Genomic DNA, 18,882 nt, shown 5'->3' with positions numbered 1-18,882 from the left:
GCGAGACACAACTACTGAGCCCACGTGCCACAGCTATTGAAGCTGGTGCACCTAGAGCTCAAGCTCCGAAATGAGAGAGGCCACCGCAATGAGAGGCCTACACACCGCAAGGAAGAGTAGCCCCCGCTTGCCGCAACTGGAGAAAGCCTGCGCGCAGCAGTGAAGACCCAACGCAGTCAAAAATAAGTAAATAAATCTATATTAAAAAAAAAAAAGAATGGAATAACTGGGAAAAACAAACAAACAAACAAACAAAACCTGGGGCTTTAGTTAAAAAAAAAAAAATCAGGCTTAACCTAAATTTCAAAATATTGAAAACTGTCTCATGGTTTCGTTTTTCCTGGAAAATGCCAGCCTTCCCAAAGATGACTTGATAGATTGCAAAGGACTCCAGATGACACTTTGAGAAACACTGTGTAGGCCCACTGTCTAGAGGGTCTAATATAGGGTCGCCATTAGCTTTTGCAGTATCTTTGTGCAGATTTAGAAAAAGACTCCTCTTTCTTAAATAGAAATGCTGTACAACTTAGACAGCTTTACAGAGGAACTTTACTGAGCCCAAGAGAGTAGCAGCCTTGGCACATACATTCTGGCCTTTTTATACAAGCCCTCAGAAACAGGGACACATGTGCCACCTGCAATGCACACATTCCTTCTCGAGGCCCTTCCTCCTTCCCACTCCCCTTGAAGTGTCTGTGTCAGGTTCCGAGTTAGGGTGGCCAGGGACTGCTGAGAGAGGGAAGTGACCGCAGGGGATTGTCCAGAGAGCAACACAACAGGCGTGTGTGCCAGGGTGTGTATGTGCATGCTCAGAATTCTGACTGGGTCAAAGGGATGGCTCTACGTGCTGGTGTACATTTATGCAGAGGAGGGCACTCCCCAGCTGCAATAGGACTTGGCCTGAAAATCTACACAGGTGTGCTTTCATCTAAGTGACTCCATGTGGATGAAAATGGCATCTCCTTAGACGGTGCACACTTGTGCACTGCATACCTGAACTATCATATGTTAAGTCTCTGTTCCTTTCTTTCTCTTTCATCGGAAGTACTACCGATGACTTTTCCCAAGTGCAAGCCAAAGAGACTCACCTGGTGCTCAAATCCTTTTATAAAATAAGATTTTATTAACAAAGAAAGAAAAAAGAGAATCTTTCCATAGAGCAAGAGTTCCGTGAAAGCAAAAAACATCTATACTGCATATATATATATAGAGTGACAAAATACTGAGAATTTGTACGCAAATAAGACAATTCAGTAAGGATCTTAACGGTGGTGGCAGTGGAGTGAATGTTATGCAACAGCAGAATCACCATAGATACTAACTATAGGTGAATGACCAAGCTTGCATAGTTTGAATAAACCTCTCTAGAATTTAAATCTCTGTAGGAATTCCCTCCACCACCCTAGAATGCCAAATATCTCAGTGCTGGTTAGAATTTTGTATTTTAGCAGCAAGGAACCCTACTTAGTCTCTGCTTTACTGTTTTCCAATCCAATAAAAAAATTTTTTTTACATAAGTTAAACTAAAATTTTTTGAGTGTCTACCTAGTGCTACCTAGCTACTATTCAGGAAGAATATTAAACGAACAAGGCATGGCACCTTCTCCTATGAAGTTTACATTTTCCTTTTATTGATTTACATCTTTAAAAACTAATGCTGTAATCTCAGCTTGTGTGTTATTTTATATGCCAACATTTGCTGGTATATAGAGTTTATACTCCCTGTACATGTAATGACTCATCACAGTAAAGGCAGAATTAATGATCCAGATGACATTTTCTAGAATAACTGGAAACTGACATTTAAGCTTGGCACTGGATAAATAGACAGACTTAAGACGGCCCTGGATCCTTGGTGAGCAGTACAATAAGCATTCATATTTTAGAAAAGTGGTGAAAACAAAAGGTTTTATAAATTTCACACCCAACCTTGCAGTTCAGAACACAAGAGACCTTAAATTAAATTTCATACCATGACTGAAGTTTAATCAAGAGTCTGAAATTATGTTTAATGTTAAAGAATATATTTTGGTAAAACATATTTACAGTCCTAAATACAGTTTGGGGTTATCAAATAATGATTAATAATGTGCAAAATGTCAATATTCTAAATGAATTTATAGAAATGGAATAATCCACTTTACTTCTCAGACAGAAAACAAAACAAAAATACAGTACTTATGTTAGCAAGATATCTTATTCCCAGGCCTATAACTAGGGGGAAATTACATTATTTAGCAGTCAGCAATTACTGAGGGCTTACTATATGTCAGGTAGTGTGTTAAGCAATTTATATGCATTATCTCCCTGAATTCTTAGATAGTTGTATGTAACAGTTTACAAACGAGAGAACTTAGTTTCTTAAAAATTCTAGGCAAGGTATCCAAGTGTGAATGTCTTATAGGTCACATACAACTCAGCATATCTGACTCCTGTTTCTTCATTTAACCAGAACACCACACTGTCTCCATGTTGCATGCTTCTTAAAACATCAACAACAATCCCAAAGAAAGTAAAATATTACGCTTAAAACTGTGATGGAGGGTTGAGAGTTTTCCTAAGTAGGTAAAATTATACTGTATCTTAACTCTGTATTATTTACTATTTCATGCATTTATCTTGAAACATACTAAAGGAGAGTTCATTACTGAAGAATAACATATCATTATAATGAAACTTTACCTATAATTTACTCCAGAGGCATCACAGAAACCCCACAAACATCACAGAAAGATTCTACAATAATTCATTCTTATGAGGCTTATATGCATTTGCACATTCTTTGTAATAATTATTTTTTGACTCATAAACTGAAAGAATAAAAGAAGAAAAGGAGACAAAAAAGAGTATCTCCTGAGGTATCTGAACAAGAGTTAAATCCTAGTGGAAAGACAAAAGCAATAAAAGAAGATGTATGTTTAAGGCTACTTAAAGAGGAGTTAACTGAATTGTGAGTGTAAGAGGACAAAGGAGAGAGCACAGTATTATAAATCGTGAGTTGGCAAACTATGGTCCATAGCCAAATCCATCCCACCACTGGTTTATTATCTTTACAAAACATTCAACTTAAGTTTTCCAAAAAAAGTCTTTTCACATTCATATTCATTTGGTTATATAAGATTTAATGAAATTACTTGATGAGAATAACCAGTAAAAGGAGTACAAAGAGATTTGGGAACAAAATTGTAAGAATGCAATTCTTTGGAGAACACAGTTCCACTAGCGGGAGCGGAAATGAGCAGGCGCATCAGGGCTAGGCAATTCCCAGTCACCAATTCCTAGCTGTGAAAGCTTAGGATGACAGAAGCATCAGTAACAGCGTTTTACAGATGGAGTGTAGAACGTTTGTGCATTGTCAAATTAGATAAGAAGTTGCTTAAGAAAGTTTCTAATTTAAATAATAACTTAGCTGTAGGAAAACACCCAATGTGTCATGAAATAAATTACATATATTTACTGTGTAACAAAGATATATGTGTACATAGTAAATAATTTTCAGAACAGTGATTGTATATAGAAGATTTCCGAAGAATGCCAGAAGGAAAGTAGACACTCTTTAATCAGAAAACACAAAAAGGTAGGCTTCCAGATTTAGTATTACGTCTTCACAGTTCACAGCATCTATAACACACAGTAGCTGATCAACCATCTTTACTAAATTAATGCATGTCATTACTACAGCAAATATACAGTACTTGCAAAAATTCTCCCTCTGAAGCCTACTGCAGACACTGAAAATCATTTAGCCTCTTTATGCCTCAAATTCCTTCTCTAAAAAATGGGGAAAATAATAGTATTCACCTCATATGATTGTTAAAATTAAATAAGTAACTACATGTAAAGTATTTAAAATAGCACCTAGAACATGGTTAAATGCCATGTATAAGAGGTGGCCAGTGGTGGTAGTAGCAGCAGCAGTAGCAACGGCAGCATTTCTATTACTGATAATTAATCATAACATTCTTTTCTAATGAACACAGACATGATCTTAGAATCTGTCTTAACGAAGTACATGAAGATACTTTGCCAAGATACAGTGCCAAACGGATCACAGTCAGAACATAAAATCAAAAGTATAGATGTAAGGGACTGCAAAGGAATTCCAATTTTAATTTCCACTGGAATCTCAATTAGTTGTTTTTAGATATGGTGCTATCAACCTTCCACAGAGAAATATCTTGTAGTTAACAAGAGCATCTGGTCCTCAAGAGAAATTTCATTTGGAACACAAAGAGTTTCTGAAAAAGCTATAAGGTGGAATATAGCACTAACCACTTATTCAAAAATTACAATGTTGAAGATAATATAGAACAACTTTAATGGATCAAAATGGTAATCAAGGGCCAAGAAGATCTAATACCTCACTTAAAAATTAGGATACAGAAGTTCACTGTGTCAGCTTGAAGAAATGTTCAAGTTCCTGTAGGGTAACAGTTCTCAAAGTTTGGTCTGCAAACCACTGGGGGGCTCCAAGATATTTTTATGGGGTCCATAAATTCAAACCTATTTTCATAGTAATATTAAGATGTTATTTGCCTTTTCAATTGTGTTGACCTTTGGACTGATGGTATAGAAGCAATGGTGAATAAAACTGCTGGTGTCTTGGCAAGAATCAAGGCAGTAGCCTCAAACTGTAGTAGTGGTTACTGTATCCTTCACCAACACACACTAACATTAAAACAAAAACCACAACAGTTTTACTAAATAATAAGGCCATTCTTGATGAAGCATTAAAAATTTCTTATATTTGATCCTTGAGTACATGTCTTTTTAATATTTTATGTGGTGAAATGGGAAGCAAAATATTTCAACTGCTTACCAAAGTATGATGGTCATCTTAAGGAAAAGCACTTGTGTGATTGTTTATGAGTTACACTAGCCACATTCTTCTCATGGAACAGCATTTTTATTTAAAAGGATGACTGACAGAAGAATTTTAGTTATTCAAGCTCTGGTATTTGTCAGATGTTTTTACAAAAATGAATGGAATTAATCTTTCAGTTCAAAGAAAACTGGCATTTTTTGCCAATGATAAAACCGAAGTTTTTAGGCTAAAATTACAATATTGGAAAAGTTCCATCTTCTACCATGATATTGATGGCTTCTCAATATTCAAAGACTTTTTACAATTTAATTTAATCTTATTTTTAACATCTTTATTGGAGTATAGTTGCTTTACAATGGTGTGTTAGTTTCTGCTGTATAACAAAGTGAATCAGCTATACATATACATACATCCCCATATCTCCTCCCTCTTGCGTCAAAGGCTTTTCTGATAAAATTGACTGGTGACAGAAATAACTTATATTTTGGTATTGTATGATACTGTACAATGAAATAGGTCAACATATAGAAGAGTTGCATACCTCAGGAAATGTTTTTTTTCAAATGACCTATGCACTACAAATCATGGATGATTTAAAGATCCATTCAAACTGCAAGATGGATCAATGGATTTTAATTCAATAGAATATGAAAGTTCATTGCTATGGTTTCAGATTCCTCATTGTAACCAACCTTTAAGAAGGTTATCAAAGAATATCCAAAATTACCTGAAGACTTTTATAAAAGTCCTCTTCCCTTTTCCAACTACATAGCTGTGTGAAGCCAGAAATTTTTATGTATCTCAACTGAAATAACATGTCGTAACAGACTGCTGAAGAGATAAGAGAACCCTGCTACTTTTATTATTTTTTAAAGATAAAAATGTCATCAAAAATGTGAAACAATACCACACTCCATATTTTTGGAAAATATATTTTTCATTAAAAATGTTACTTATGTTTACAATAGACTATTTTTGGTTTAAATAAATTATTTAATGTTAGTTTTTCACTTTTAATTTCCAGTATGTTTAAATATCTATAACTGTGATCCATAAAAATATAAGCTCCTTGAGATCCTGATAATTTTTAGGAATATAAAAAGCTTAAGAAGCACTGATTTAGGGTATCAACAATATTATACTTTCTGAAAGTGAAAATTCATAAAGTACTACATTTTATATAGATCACTACAGAGACATAGTCCCTTGTAATTCTACCATAATCAAAATAGCCAAGAAGTAAGAATTGGTCCTACCCCTTCCCAGTTCACATGCATGTGAATTTTTCTAGGACAGGCTCTATAACTGTCATCACATTTTCAGAAAGGTGTAGGACTACAAAAGGGTCAAAAATTCTAAAGATGTGTTATCAATTTTAAAAAATAAAAAATATAATTAAATGTTACATACAATTTTATGTTGTACTAGATGTTTTAATCTCCCTTTGATGAATCAGAAAGGCTCCTGGATCTTATGGAGTACCAATAAGTCATTAATCATTCAGTAATTAATAAATTCTTTTTCAACCATTTTAATGTGGAATATGTGGGAGTTAATTATTATACTTTAAGAAATTAAAAGACACTAACTACATAATCATTAATAGGCAACCAATATTACTCAGGCAAAACAAAAATATTCAAACAATTATGCTACATAACATTAATGCATAAATGGCAAGTCATTCTCATAAGTGAAAACAGTATTTTCACACAGCCAAAATTAGTAATCCAGAGTTAGCTGGAATGTTTAACAGAACATGAAAAGAAAAAATCCTAGGGCTCTATATCCTAGCACTCTATCCTAAGAGCGAAAAGTAAGGTAAACAGATAGGGGCTCTTAGAAATCCAATGTTTTGGATACAATTTTAGTAATTTGATTATAATGCTCAGTAAGTAGCTAAAACAGGTGTCCTTTTTCTAAGAAACTGAATAGCAGAAGTCTGCTTGTAGAAACACTGTAACACCCAAAACTGTTCAGTTTAACCAAGCTGCTTTTCTAATATTGAGAATTTTTGATGGGAGGAGGTGTGAAAATAGTTTAGCAACATAAAGCATTCCTGAGGAAAGAAAGCTAGGGAGCCACAGGTGATGTGCCACATTATGTGACACGAAAAGGCTGAGACCTCTAGGGTCACAAAGTTGGACAGAGAAGAAAATTAAAAAAGAGGTGAACAGTAAAAACTGATGATATGAATACTCTGGCTATTCTCTTCCTTCCTCTGGACTCAAATATTAGGAAGAATAAGCACAAACAGGGTTCTCTCTACTCTTCCCATTTGCTCAGAGTGAGCAGGCATTATGATATTAACCAAGCAAGCAGGACCACATACTATTAACAAGTCTGGATGGATATGTTTTATGGCCTGCCTCTACTTACCTTATTTAGCAAGAACAGACAATAAGAACAGAGTAAAGGTGTCTCAAGTTTAAAAAAAAAATTAAGCTACTTCTTAAAATCTGAGACAAAGCTAAAATTAAACTCCTTTATACGTGTTATCTAAGAAAAATGCCCAATGTTATCTGTGCAGGGCAAAACACTGCCTACGTAGCTCTACCTACCCAGCTCTTCAAAGCAAAAGTAACTGTAAGGCTTTCAGAGAAGATAAATGCTATAAAATCTCAAAATCCCAAGAATGTGGCAATAACCTTGTCTTCCTATATGAAAAAGGCCATATTATGTATCCCTGCTGAGTCATGATCAAAATCAATTTTGATGATACGATGATCTTTTAATATATGCTGTTTCCATAATCCTTGAGAAATTCTCAGTTTTCATGATGAATCTTATCACAAATGAGTAAGAATGTGAGCATCGACAGTCCTTTTAAAAACAGGACTGATAGACTTCTGTAAGAATAAAAGCTACAACTCCTCCAAGACTGCAGATAAAGCTTGGGAAATAAAGCATTTGCTACAGAAATAAGATAGCAGTATGCTACAGGTCATGTGTAATCATTATTACAGAGGATGAGAGGAAAGTCCTCAAGAAAAATTTTAGTCAAGAAGTAAGGATGCTAAATTGCACCAAATTGCTTCTACTGCATTGAATTTAACATTTATAAAATGAATTTTAATGAAAAATTCTAGCTAATGGTATATAAGAGAATAAACTTTTTTCCATCTATCTAAATTTGAGTTGCATCAAGGTAATTTTCCTACACATAACTATTATGTACATCAAGATGTAATATTTAGGTTGTGGCCCTGTATTTGTGAAATAATGTTGCTTTATATAGTACAAAAAAGGCTCAGCTGTGGCTTACTCCTGTACATTTATTCTAGTACTTCTCAGTGGTAATACTAATGAAGTTGATTCTTTCCTGAACACGAAAATCAGTGTTATTTGTCTGACTCTCCTGCAGCATGTTGAAGGATAAATTCTATCAACAGAAAAAAAAGTGAGTGTAACTAAAATTATAAGACAGATAGTTTTAAAATATTACCATCTTGGTAGTAGTAACGACATCTCGCTGTGTCTTCAAACACATTTTAGAGTTTCAATGAATATATTCAGAAAAAATTGATGACATTCATTTTAATTTAGTATCTCAGAAGAAACAGAGAAACATATTATCTTTATAATAAAAGTTGGCTTATTACTACTCATGAATTTTTTTAGTAAGGGACTGGATCTAACTATAAACATATCTGAGAGATATAGGATGCATAGAATATACAATAAATACTACAGTTTCCCAATGCTTTCATTATATACACATGATTTAATAACATTGTCAGAAGAAAATGATTATGCTATCTAATAAACTAAAATTGAGTCATCATAGCTGTTTTAAAAACAGCTATCATTTTACTCTATAATACTTTCATTTCATGTTATTTTTTAAAATAATGTATTTGCTGATTAATTTACTAAAAACTTTCAATGATAAGCATTTGAACCATACCAAGTGCAAAAAGTTTTAAAGTTATATCTTCTACCAAGTTAGATGAACATTATTACCAGTATTGTAGCTTATTCCTAAATTTGGCAGGCCTATTAAAGCCAGCCAGATAACACTGGCAACTGGAAGAGGACTGCAGTGATTACACCTCTACAAGGAATTCACAGAATGGGCAATGTAAAATTCAGGGGAAAAAAATTCGATGATGAGAAGAAACTACTAAGGTGAAAGTATTCATATGTACGTTGAATGGCATGATGGGGTGTGGAAAGTAGACTTTGCAAAAAAGTAAAGTTGAATGAAAATATTTGAGAAATTCAAACAAAATTTCTCTGCTTCAACCTTAATGTTTAATTCTTCCCCTCCTGCTGAAACAACAGAAATCAGGGTTTTCCATAAAACATCCTTTTGCGGTCTTCAGACTTAGCTACCACCTATTTCAAACTTCTCATCTCTAGATTCAATAGTCTTCACATAGTCACTTTCACATAAACTAAGTCTTGACTTTACACATTAACAAAATATTCTGTCAACTATACTCCAATAAAAGTTAAAAATAAATAAATAAATAAAAATTAAAAAAACTGAAGCAAATATGGTAAAATCTGCCCAGTAAATATAATATAGGGGTCATTTAATTATTTTCTGTATGTTTGATATATTTCATAATGTAAAAAAAAATCAAATAATGCTCAAAATAAAATTTTAAAACACACACTAAAAAAAAATGCTGACCACATGAAAATGAGACTTTTTTTCCCCCATCCACCCCACCAAGGAGTAAACTTAGAGCTCATACCACAATAAAATTTGCATATATATAATTTAATAAATTAAATCTTTTAAAAATATTAACTCACTGAGAACATCTTTGTGTTCCCAGCATGAGCCACAGCAGCTGGCAGGCATACAGTCGATACAGTATTTCATCAACAAGACCAGTGTTTCACATTTTTAACATCTCTAAAATACGGTTATATCTTACAATTGACAGTGAAGCATAGCTTTTCTTAATGATACATAAAATAATGATGCCTTTTACAAATGTTGTTGTTTCAAATTAGACTAAACAGAGCAATAAACATTAAATTTCGTTGAACTAAATTAAACCAAGGTGAAAGTACCTGTCTGTTCAAACTACATTAACTCTCAGAAAGCTGAAATCCATGTTTTTTTGATTCATTCTTTTACATGTTAGTCTGTTTAAAAGCTTACATTTTTATATAGAATAGGTTATATCTCCTTAATTATCTTTAAAAACAACCCAAGTACTATGTCTTTTGACTGGGATGTTTAATCCTTTTACATTTAAAGTAACTACTGATAGGGAAGAACTTACTCTTGCCATTTTGTTAATTCTTTTCTGTCTGCCTTGTAGCTCTTTTGTCCCTTGTTTCCTCTCTTATGGTCTTCCTTTGTGTTTCACTGATTTTTTTTTTGTCGTGACCTACTCTGATTCCTTTCTCATTTTCTTTTGTGTATCTTCCGTAAGTATTTTCTTTTTGGTTACCACAAAATTTACATAAAACATCTTACAGTTATAACTATCTTAAACTGATAAAAAATAAATTTCTATCATATACAAAAGCTCTACACTTTTACTCCCCTCCCCCAACAAATACTTTATGTTACCGATGTCACAATTTACATCTTTTTATGTTGTAACCACTAACATATGTTTACATAGCTCTTTTTTATACTTTTGCCTTTTAACTTCTATACAAGAATTAAAATGATTTACATAACATCATTACAGCATCACACATTCTGTACGTGTCTATATATTTACCTTTTCTAGCTTATTCTATACTTTCACAGGCTATTTTATACTTTCATATGCTGTCATGTTGCTGCTTAGCATTCTTTTCTTCATTTATTCTCTAGAACTTATAGACTATACTTATTTTATAAATAAAAATGGCCAGAAAATTTGCATCAGTATTGTTTGACAATTATAAATCACAATTAAGTTTCTAAGACTTAGAGTACTGAAGGAGCTGTGTTCCCGAACCAATAAAACAGTTCCAGCCCATTAAAATCTTGACCAATTTTAATAATACCTACCAGTTCCTTTGCTCAGATATGGAGGCTTAAAGAACTTCACAACACCATAGACGTTGACAATCATGCCACTCTTAAGTTGATTCAGGGGTGTATATACATAATGTGTGGCTGGAACCTAAAGAAAGACAGTGAATAAAAGTATTAAGATTTTAGATCTTATTTGTAAGATCAAATTTGTAAGTTAGTAAACTGATCTGCATTTTTTCCTTCTAAGTGTCTAAAAAGAGGCTGTAGCCTGAAAAAAGGGGAAATGCACAGCTTATAAAGGTTGCTATATAAACCATCTAGTTTTTCATATAAATAACTTTGATTATAAATGGTGTAATTTGTACATAACTCTAAAAAATGCAGTTTAAGAGACTTTTGTTCTGGTTTTTAACCTTAACTAATATCACTTCAAAACTTGTGGCATATATTTATTTTTTTTCCTATACTGCTATGAAGGTTTTAATAAGGCCTAAATAAAGCCAGATTTTGATTATAAATGATATAAAGACATTAAAAATGGTAATAAAAGAAAAAAGATTTTCAGAAATAACTGTACAGAAGTTTGGAAAGAAAAGGGGAAGTGATTTCACAAGAATGTCTGATGTTAGTCAAACAATCCTGAAAAGGGTTCAGACATCTGGCCCCATCACCCACCCACTTCACTCCCAATTGGAAATAAGGTTACCTATCACACTAAGAGTTAAAATTTTTAAAATCAAATCAAAATGAATCGGTTTTTTCAAGGAAGCTGATCCCTCAGGCCAAACACAAGGGTAGGGCTTGCTTAGAAATCTCATCAAACCATGATATTAAAAAAAAGTAATGAAAGAAAAACGATGGTCAGCATATGGGACAGAATAGAGACAATAGGTATTCAGCTGACAGACTAACTGGATCCAATATATTATCTTAACAAATATCTCCCTAATGTGGAGATGAATGGGAAGGCCAGCACAGCTCAATGACCCTAACCATTATGGTCTTCCAAGTAATGTACTTGTTAATTCACAACCAGCAATCAACATCTTGATTGTAATTTGGCTCTCAATGTAAATAAGTCAGTATATGTGTGCAGAGCAGCTAGGTTATATTCTAATAGTTCAGAATACCTGAGCTTCCTGAAAAACCATTTTTGCCAAGTTCAGAGGTTCTCTCATTTACTTCTGCCTTACTACAAGTGCATGGATGTATAAAATATTTGAAGTTGACCTATCTATAACAATTTTGAAAAACACTAATATCAGAGTTAATTCATATTTTTTAAAAAGTACATCAATACTTTTATTGGTTACAGTTACCCTAAATAACAAATTTAAGTTATACTATTATGGTAGTATTCAGAATTTAAAACCTGTATCCTGTAGTCACTGTCAACTAGAAGCAAAGTCCTTGAACTCTGTCCAATAGAAACTAAAGGTTTAAGAACACAGGTAGAACATAAAATTTATTTTAAGGAGCCCACGGGTCGCAACTAAGGAGCCCATGTGCCACAACTAAGGAACCTGCCTGTGCAACTAAGGAGCCCATGTGCCATAACTAAACTTTATCAACATATTACCTTCTTTCCAGTTTCACTCAGCTACAAGTAGCTCACCTTTAAAAATGGGAACCTTCCCATTGCTATGAGATGACAAAATTTTATAAAATATTGAAAATATGATTTAAAAGAAAAAGCAAAATGTATCAAAAGTAAAATAAAATTCTTTACTTAAAATTACATAATTTGTCAAATCACAATTCAGCACTTAATAATGTGTTTAAATATAAGCTGATGAAGAGCAAAAGAAATGAATTTGCCTAAGATTTAAAAGGAGTAAAAATCCCAGTGTCTTCACACGATAAAACTTCTTTTTCATTTTAATTTTCTTGTGTACGTAACATCTGCAAATTATCAGCAAATATTCCAAACAACAGATGAACCAGGTATTAATTACTAAGCAAATATATAACTCAAATGTAATATCATTATATACCAAAAAAGTAGAGATTATGTTTTCCCACTGTATTGATACTATTTCAAAATCAGTCTATAAAGTGGATCAAATACATATATGTATGTGTGTGTGGGGTGTACATTTCTAAATTAAAATGAATACCATCTTACCAAAGACATTGATTCTGTAGAAAAATCTCTTACGGATTTAACATAAACCTGAAAAAAAAAGAGAGGACTTATTTGTATACAGACATGTCCAATGTGATTACAGACCTTTAATTGTAGTAAAGCTACACACTTTATAATATTCCAGTTCACAGAATGGCATAAAGTTATAGCTTACAAATTAAGAGTGCAGGTACAAAGTTGTCTAAGCTAAGCTTCAGTTTAATTCACTAATTTTAATATCATAGAACCACAACCTGGCCCATAAAATGCCCTGTTCAGACAAAAAAAAAAAACAAAACAAAACAGGCAGATGTTGGTCTGCAGGCACATAGCTTGACCCAACCCTACTTCTCCACCTGACAGCCTTGACCAAACAGGTAGTCTCCAAAAGTGTGTGTGTGTTTGTGTGCGTGGGGGGGGGGGGGGGGGGGGGGGCGGGGGTGGTGAAGTGAGAGGGAGAGGATGAAGACCTTCATAAAGAATGAAATAGGAGGAAATCAGTTTTACCTAAAAAGGGGCACCTGATCAATTTAAGATAAAATCAAGCAGACCATCAAAAGAGGATGACAGTATAACTGCAAAGAATATATTGATCAGGTTTAGAGTGTCCGTGAAGCTTTAAGAATTTCAGTAACAAATACCTATCTTTAAGGGATCCTTCTCTGCTACCTGGAATCATTCTAAATATAAAGCCACGAAAAGGATTTTTATTTTTTAAACTTAAAATATTTAATTACAATAATTCAGTCAGACTAAGTAGTTTATCTGCAGATACACAGAAATACTACTTCTATTCCATTACTTTAGCTCATTAAAACTACAATATAATTAGAGACTAAAAAGTTGCACACTTACATAAACAGTTGATTTGAAGTCCTCAGATGCTTTCAAAAATAAGCAAAGTTTACCATCTCTGCTTGTAGATGAAGATGCTGACAAAATAACAAATCCGGCCACTGCAATGGTGTCCTATATAGAAAAAAATAATTTTAAAATCATCAAAATACCATAATTCTGAATGCCATAGAGATTCTTATTTTTATTACTATGTAAAAACAGGAATCATTTCTATAAAATCAAAAGCTGGTTAGCCTAAACTTGTTTAATGCTTTCTGAATATAAGATTGAGACTACCACCTCCTACAAAAGGGTATCAGCAATGTAGCCATAGATAAGTACAGCGCTCCTCTTAATGGACCAGGAAAACACTACCTAAATCACTTAGAAATTTTTATTTATCTAGTAGGGCTTCAAAAATCAATGTTTATCTCAATTTATGTGAATAAGTGTGCATGAATAAACACAACGAAGAGACAGTGATGAGCCAACAGTATTAAGAATGGAAATTAAATGAAACTAAATCTCTGAGAGATTACATTGAGGAAGACATGTCATTAGTGCAAGAACTCCATATTGTTATAAAACTAACATGAGCATAAAGATCCAGGGTACGAGACATAAATAAGACATTTCCATTTATACACTAATAAGAACAAAGATATTCTCTTTCCACGTAGGTTTATAAGAAGAAGAAGAAGCCAATCTCCATTTATTCCTGCCTCTCTCATTCTTTAGTTAAATCTCCCTTTTCTTATTTTCCAAATACTGGAACATCCACACTTAGTGAGTCCTGTCTTGCTGTATTTTATGTATATATCTATATCTATCTATCTGTCTATCTATACACACACACACACACACACACACATATTATATCTTACTCCTCTAATTTTAACACCAAAACCTTAAGATAAACAGAAATTCCTGGGCTTTACTTTAGTCAGCTTCCTTCAATAATCTTAATTTCTACCAAATGGAAGTCTTCTGCATTACTGATTTTTATTTTGCACATATAAGAGTGTGGTGTCAACCCCCAGGATTCTCTATTTAGATCCATTAATTAGGCTGTAAGCACCTTGAAGACAAGGGTCATGTCTTATTCTGCTTTGTATTTACAGGGCTTGGCACAAAGTAGGCCCTCCATAAACTACCTGTGAATCGAAGGAAGGATCATAAATTGCCTTTCTAAAATCTCTGGCCCTATCCAGATATTTTAGCTCTGCAAATTTCTGCATTTTATTTTCTTCAGGTGAGACTGCAAACATAATTGTGTCTGTGCTGTTAATGCTAAATAAACACAATTCTTCACAGTTAAGTGGGAGAAAATTTTCCTTCCCACTGAAGATTTTCTGTTGGTACCATGGTTTAGGCAGTTTTAAAGGGGAATAAAATAAAGAGCAAGAGTGCTTCTGGAATAAATTACTTTTATAACTGAAAAATATGCAGTTTTTCCAATTTACCTTTGAACAGTATATTCTGATTTAAATGAAAACTTAAGATTTTAGTCAAAGATGTAAAGTTGTTTAATCAAACTAACACAGGAAAATAAATAGAAGTAGGGAAATCATTGGTCTGTCAGTTCTAAATTCTCTTCAAAATACAAAAAATAACCTATCTCATGTTATTTTCTATTTTACTTTAAAATGTCTTAAACATAAATATACGGAAAGATATACACTAAATGCAAGTGTTAGGGGAAGAAATGCATATTTTTCAATTTTTCTGTATAAACCAAACTTTTAAAGAATAAAAGTATTTCTTTTATGATGGAGAAAACATTTTTAAATAAAGAGAATAAATCATTAAAAGCAAGACATCAGTATTCATAATAAAAAATTTTCAAAAGTCTATTCTAACATTAGCAACACAACTCAGTAAAAAGTTACAACTTTTCCTCTAGCATACAATCGACAAAACGGAAATAAGAACCAAAAATACTTTTTAAGAACCTAAATGCCTGTCGACAGACGAATGGATAAAGAAGATGTGGTACATATATACAATGGAATATTACTCAGCCATAAAAAGGAAATTGGGTCATTTGTAGAGGCGTGGATGGATCTAGAGACTGTCCTACAGAGTGAAGTAAGTCAGAAAGAGAAAAACAAATATCGTATATTAATGCATATATGTGGAACCTAGAAAAATGGTACAGATGAACCAGTTTGCAGGGCAGAAATAGAGACACAGATGTAGAGAACAAACGTATGGACACCAAGGGGGGAAAGTGGCAGCAGAGGGTGGTGGTAGTGTGATGAACTGGGAGATTGGGATTGACATATATACACTAATATGTATAAAATAGATAACTAATAAGAACCTGATGTATAAAAAAATCAGTAAAACTAAAAAATTCAAAAAAAATAAAATAAAATATAGTTATTTAAAAAAAATTTTAAGCTACACAATAAAGCTATAAAAAAGAAAAATAAATGTTCAATTTATTATATTTATGTTTTATTTTTTAAATTTAATTTAATGTAATTTTACTTTTAATTTTTATTGGAGTATGGTTGATTTACAATGTTGTGTTAGTTTCAGGTGTACAGCAAAGTGAATCAGTTATACATATACATATATCCACTCTTTTTTAGATTCTTTCCCCATATATGCCATTACAGAGTATTGAGTAGAGTTCCCTGTGCTATACAGTAGGTGCTTATTAGTTATCTATTTTATATATAGTAGTGGGTATATATCCATCCCAAACTCCCAATTTATCCCTCCCCAATTTATATTTATAAACATGAATTTATATTTAATTTACACATATAAATTGCATTGAAGGCCCTCAGTGATCTCATCCCAACTTACTTTGCCTGCTTTATCTCCCTATACTGCCATTCAATACAAAATAAATCAGATTCTCTTATATACCCAATGTTTTTCCTCATACATTTTTTGCATTTTCTGAGTACCTATCTTTTAAAATCTGGGCTGTAAATGCTTCTTCCCTGTGAGGTTTAGCTTAACTTGTACCCCAAAGAAGGAAGAAGGAAAAATAATTCTTCCTTCCTCTGAACTCTCCTATGCCACATTTCAATATTTTTCATGTTGTGTGTTATAAACTTTCTTAATGTTTTTACTGCCCTTAAAACTCTGTAAGATCCTTGGGACTAAGAATGTCTTATCCATCTGAATATCCCACACAAGTGACTAGTGGAGGCTTCTGTTCATAATCAGTGGTCAACAAATATCTGTTGAATAAATTAATCAACACTGGTAGAAACTGAAATACAGATCTAAAAATAAATGGCTTAGGATTCATGTCCCATGAATTTATTAATCATAATGACTTTCAAATTAATTCAAATACACAGAGGATAAGAAACATAAATATATAATAGGCTGTTTTAGTTCGTATAAACACTCATTAGATTGAGGTGAAAATGAGATTTAATACGCACTGTTCTAAGTTTCTGAGAAGAGCATAGCATACTGAAGCCATTCAAACAAGAACGGGAATTACACAGTTCAGTGGTGAGACTACAGTATTCTGATATGTCAGAGTAGATGCCTATCTCAGTCTGCTGAAAACAGTATTAGAAAAGCAGCTTGAGAAGCATAACTCTGCTACTAAAAATGATAAGGTTTTAATTGCTATCTTTGCATCAAGGTTATAAAAGTGAAAACACATTTGAAATGAAATCTTTGAAATAACTCAGCATACTCAGATATCAGCAAAGCGGTCATTTCCCTTTTGTCACAGTGCCTTAGATAGATTGAGCCCTCATCATTAAACAATTTTCAGGGTAGCCAACAGGACTATTTCTACCGCAAAAGAGTCGCAGAGAAAATGAATGAAATCAGTACGGGTCTTTTTAACTTAAGTGTTCTTTAAAAATGAACAATTAAAAGGAAAAAAAAAAATCAGACAACTTACTTGCATATAAACAACCATGGTTTTTACATGCTAATATCTCCTAATAAGGAACACAATCAGTGGTGAAATAGGAAGCAAACCAATAGGTAACAAAAATGTAAATCACAAAACCAGTGTATTAATTTGCTAATTTTTAATGGATAATATACTAAAAATTCTCAAGTCATCACTGAGCAGGAAAAGGGCAAAGAAAATATGAAACAGTTGACAATCCAAAAAGAAAAACTTATCTGACTTTAACAGGCATTAATTTTTACTATACTGACCTTGCAAATATTGTTAGGTTATCACATCTTAAAACACTGTTAAAGAGTGAAAGGGTACAGGGAAAAACCAGGGACCTGATGTCATTGATAGTGCAGTGATTGACAGAAAATGTTTCTTTAACATAAAAAATGTATTTCATGGGTATTAGCACTTATTGGATCATGTAACACCAAGGACATAATTGGAAGTAATATATGTAATATTAGCATAAAAACCAAAATCTTTAAATGGTCTACAAATCATTTTATGATCTGATGCCCAACCAGCTCACCAGCCGCATTTCATGTGACTCACTCTGGAACTCTGCTTTACCATAATTCCTTAGCATTCCAGGATCCTCACTCAGGGCCTCTGTATATGCTGTTTTCTCTTACTTATCTACTCTCCCAATACCCCTATGTTCATTCTTTCTGCTATTTTTCTCATTCTGCTACTCAATCTTCTTAGTACCTATCATATCTGGATAAAATAATTAATTACATAACAGTTGTTTAATTCCACTCTTCTCCATTGAAAACTATTCCACGAAGGCAAGGTCCATAACTGTCTTATTCAGTTAAAATGTCTCTGACATGGAGCATAGAAGACAAAAAACATTCGACAAGTGTTTAGACAACTCAGTGAATACCTAAATATATGAATGTACACACACAAACACACACCACACACACATTACATAAAATATACCTTCATTAAATTTTAACACAAACTATACAACTACTACAAAACTTACTTCATAGAATCTTAGCATTTTAGAATTGTGAAGGACCTTAGAGATCGTGTAATCAAACACCTTCATCTTTCAGATAAGAAAATAAGGGCCAGAGAGAATAAATGAGCAGTTTAAGGTCACACACAGCTAATTAGTTGTAGACTAAGACAAGAACCCAGATCTCCTGACGTCCATGGTAGGTACTACTCTACCTCCTCTTTCAGAACTAAATCTTACAGGAATGGGAAAAAACGTATTAACAAATGTCTGTAACTTTGACAGTTTTGTGATAAGA

The 18,882-nt window shown here is 33.0% G+C and overlaps 1 protein-coding gene across 3 annotated transcripts in view; it reads right to left on the bottom strand.

Moving 5' to 3' along the window:
• The window catches only part of POT1 (protection of telomeres 1), a 70,633-nt gene that overhangs the window by 38,594 nt on the left and 13,157 nt on the right, over positions 1-18,882 (bottom strand). For all 3 annotated transcript variants that reach the window (XM_036864040.1, XM_036864041.1, XM_036864042.1), the window contains 3 exons: positions 13,741-13,854; positions 12,886-12,933; positions 10,794-10,908 (listed from right to left, as the gene is read on the bottom strand). In XM_036864040.1, the coding sequence (XP_036719935.1) occupies positions 10,794-10,908; positions 12,886-12,933; positions 13,741-13,854 (277 nt within the window). The remainder of the gene's footprint in view (positions 1-10,793; positions 10,909-12,885; positions 12,934-13,740; positions 13,855-18,882) is intronic.

This window comes from Balaenoptera musculus, chromosome 9 (assembly GCF_009873245.2).
Source record: "Balaenoptera musculus isolate JJ_BM4_2016_0621 chromosome 9, mBalMus1.pri.v3, whole genome shotgun sequence".
Lineage (NCBI taxonomy): Eukaryota > Metazoa > Chordata > Mammalia > Artiodactyla > Balaenopteridae > Balaenoptera > Balaenoptera musculus.
Note: the sequence above shows the minus strand (reverse complement) of the source record. Positions and strands in the feature narration are given on the sequence as shown.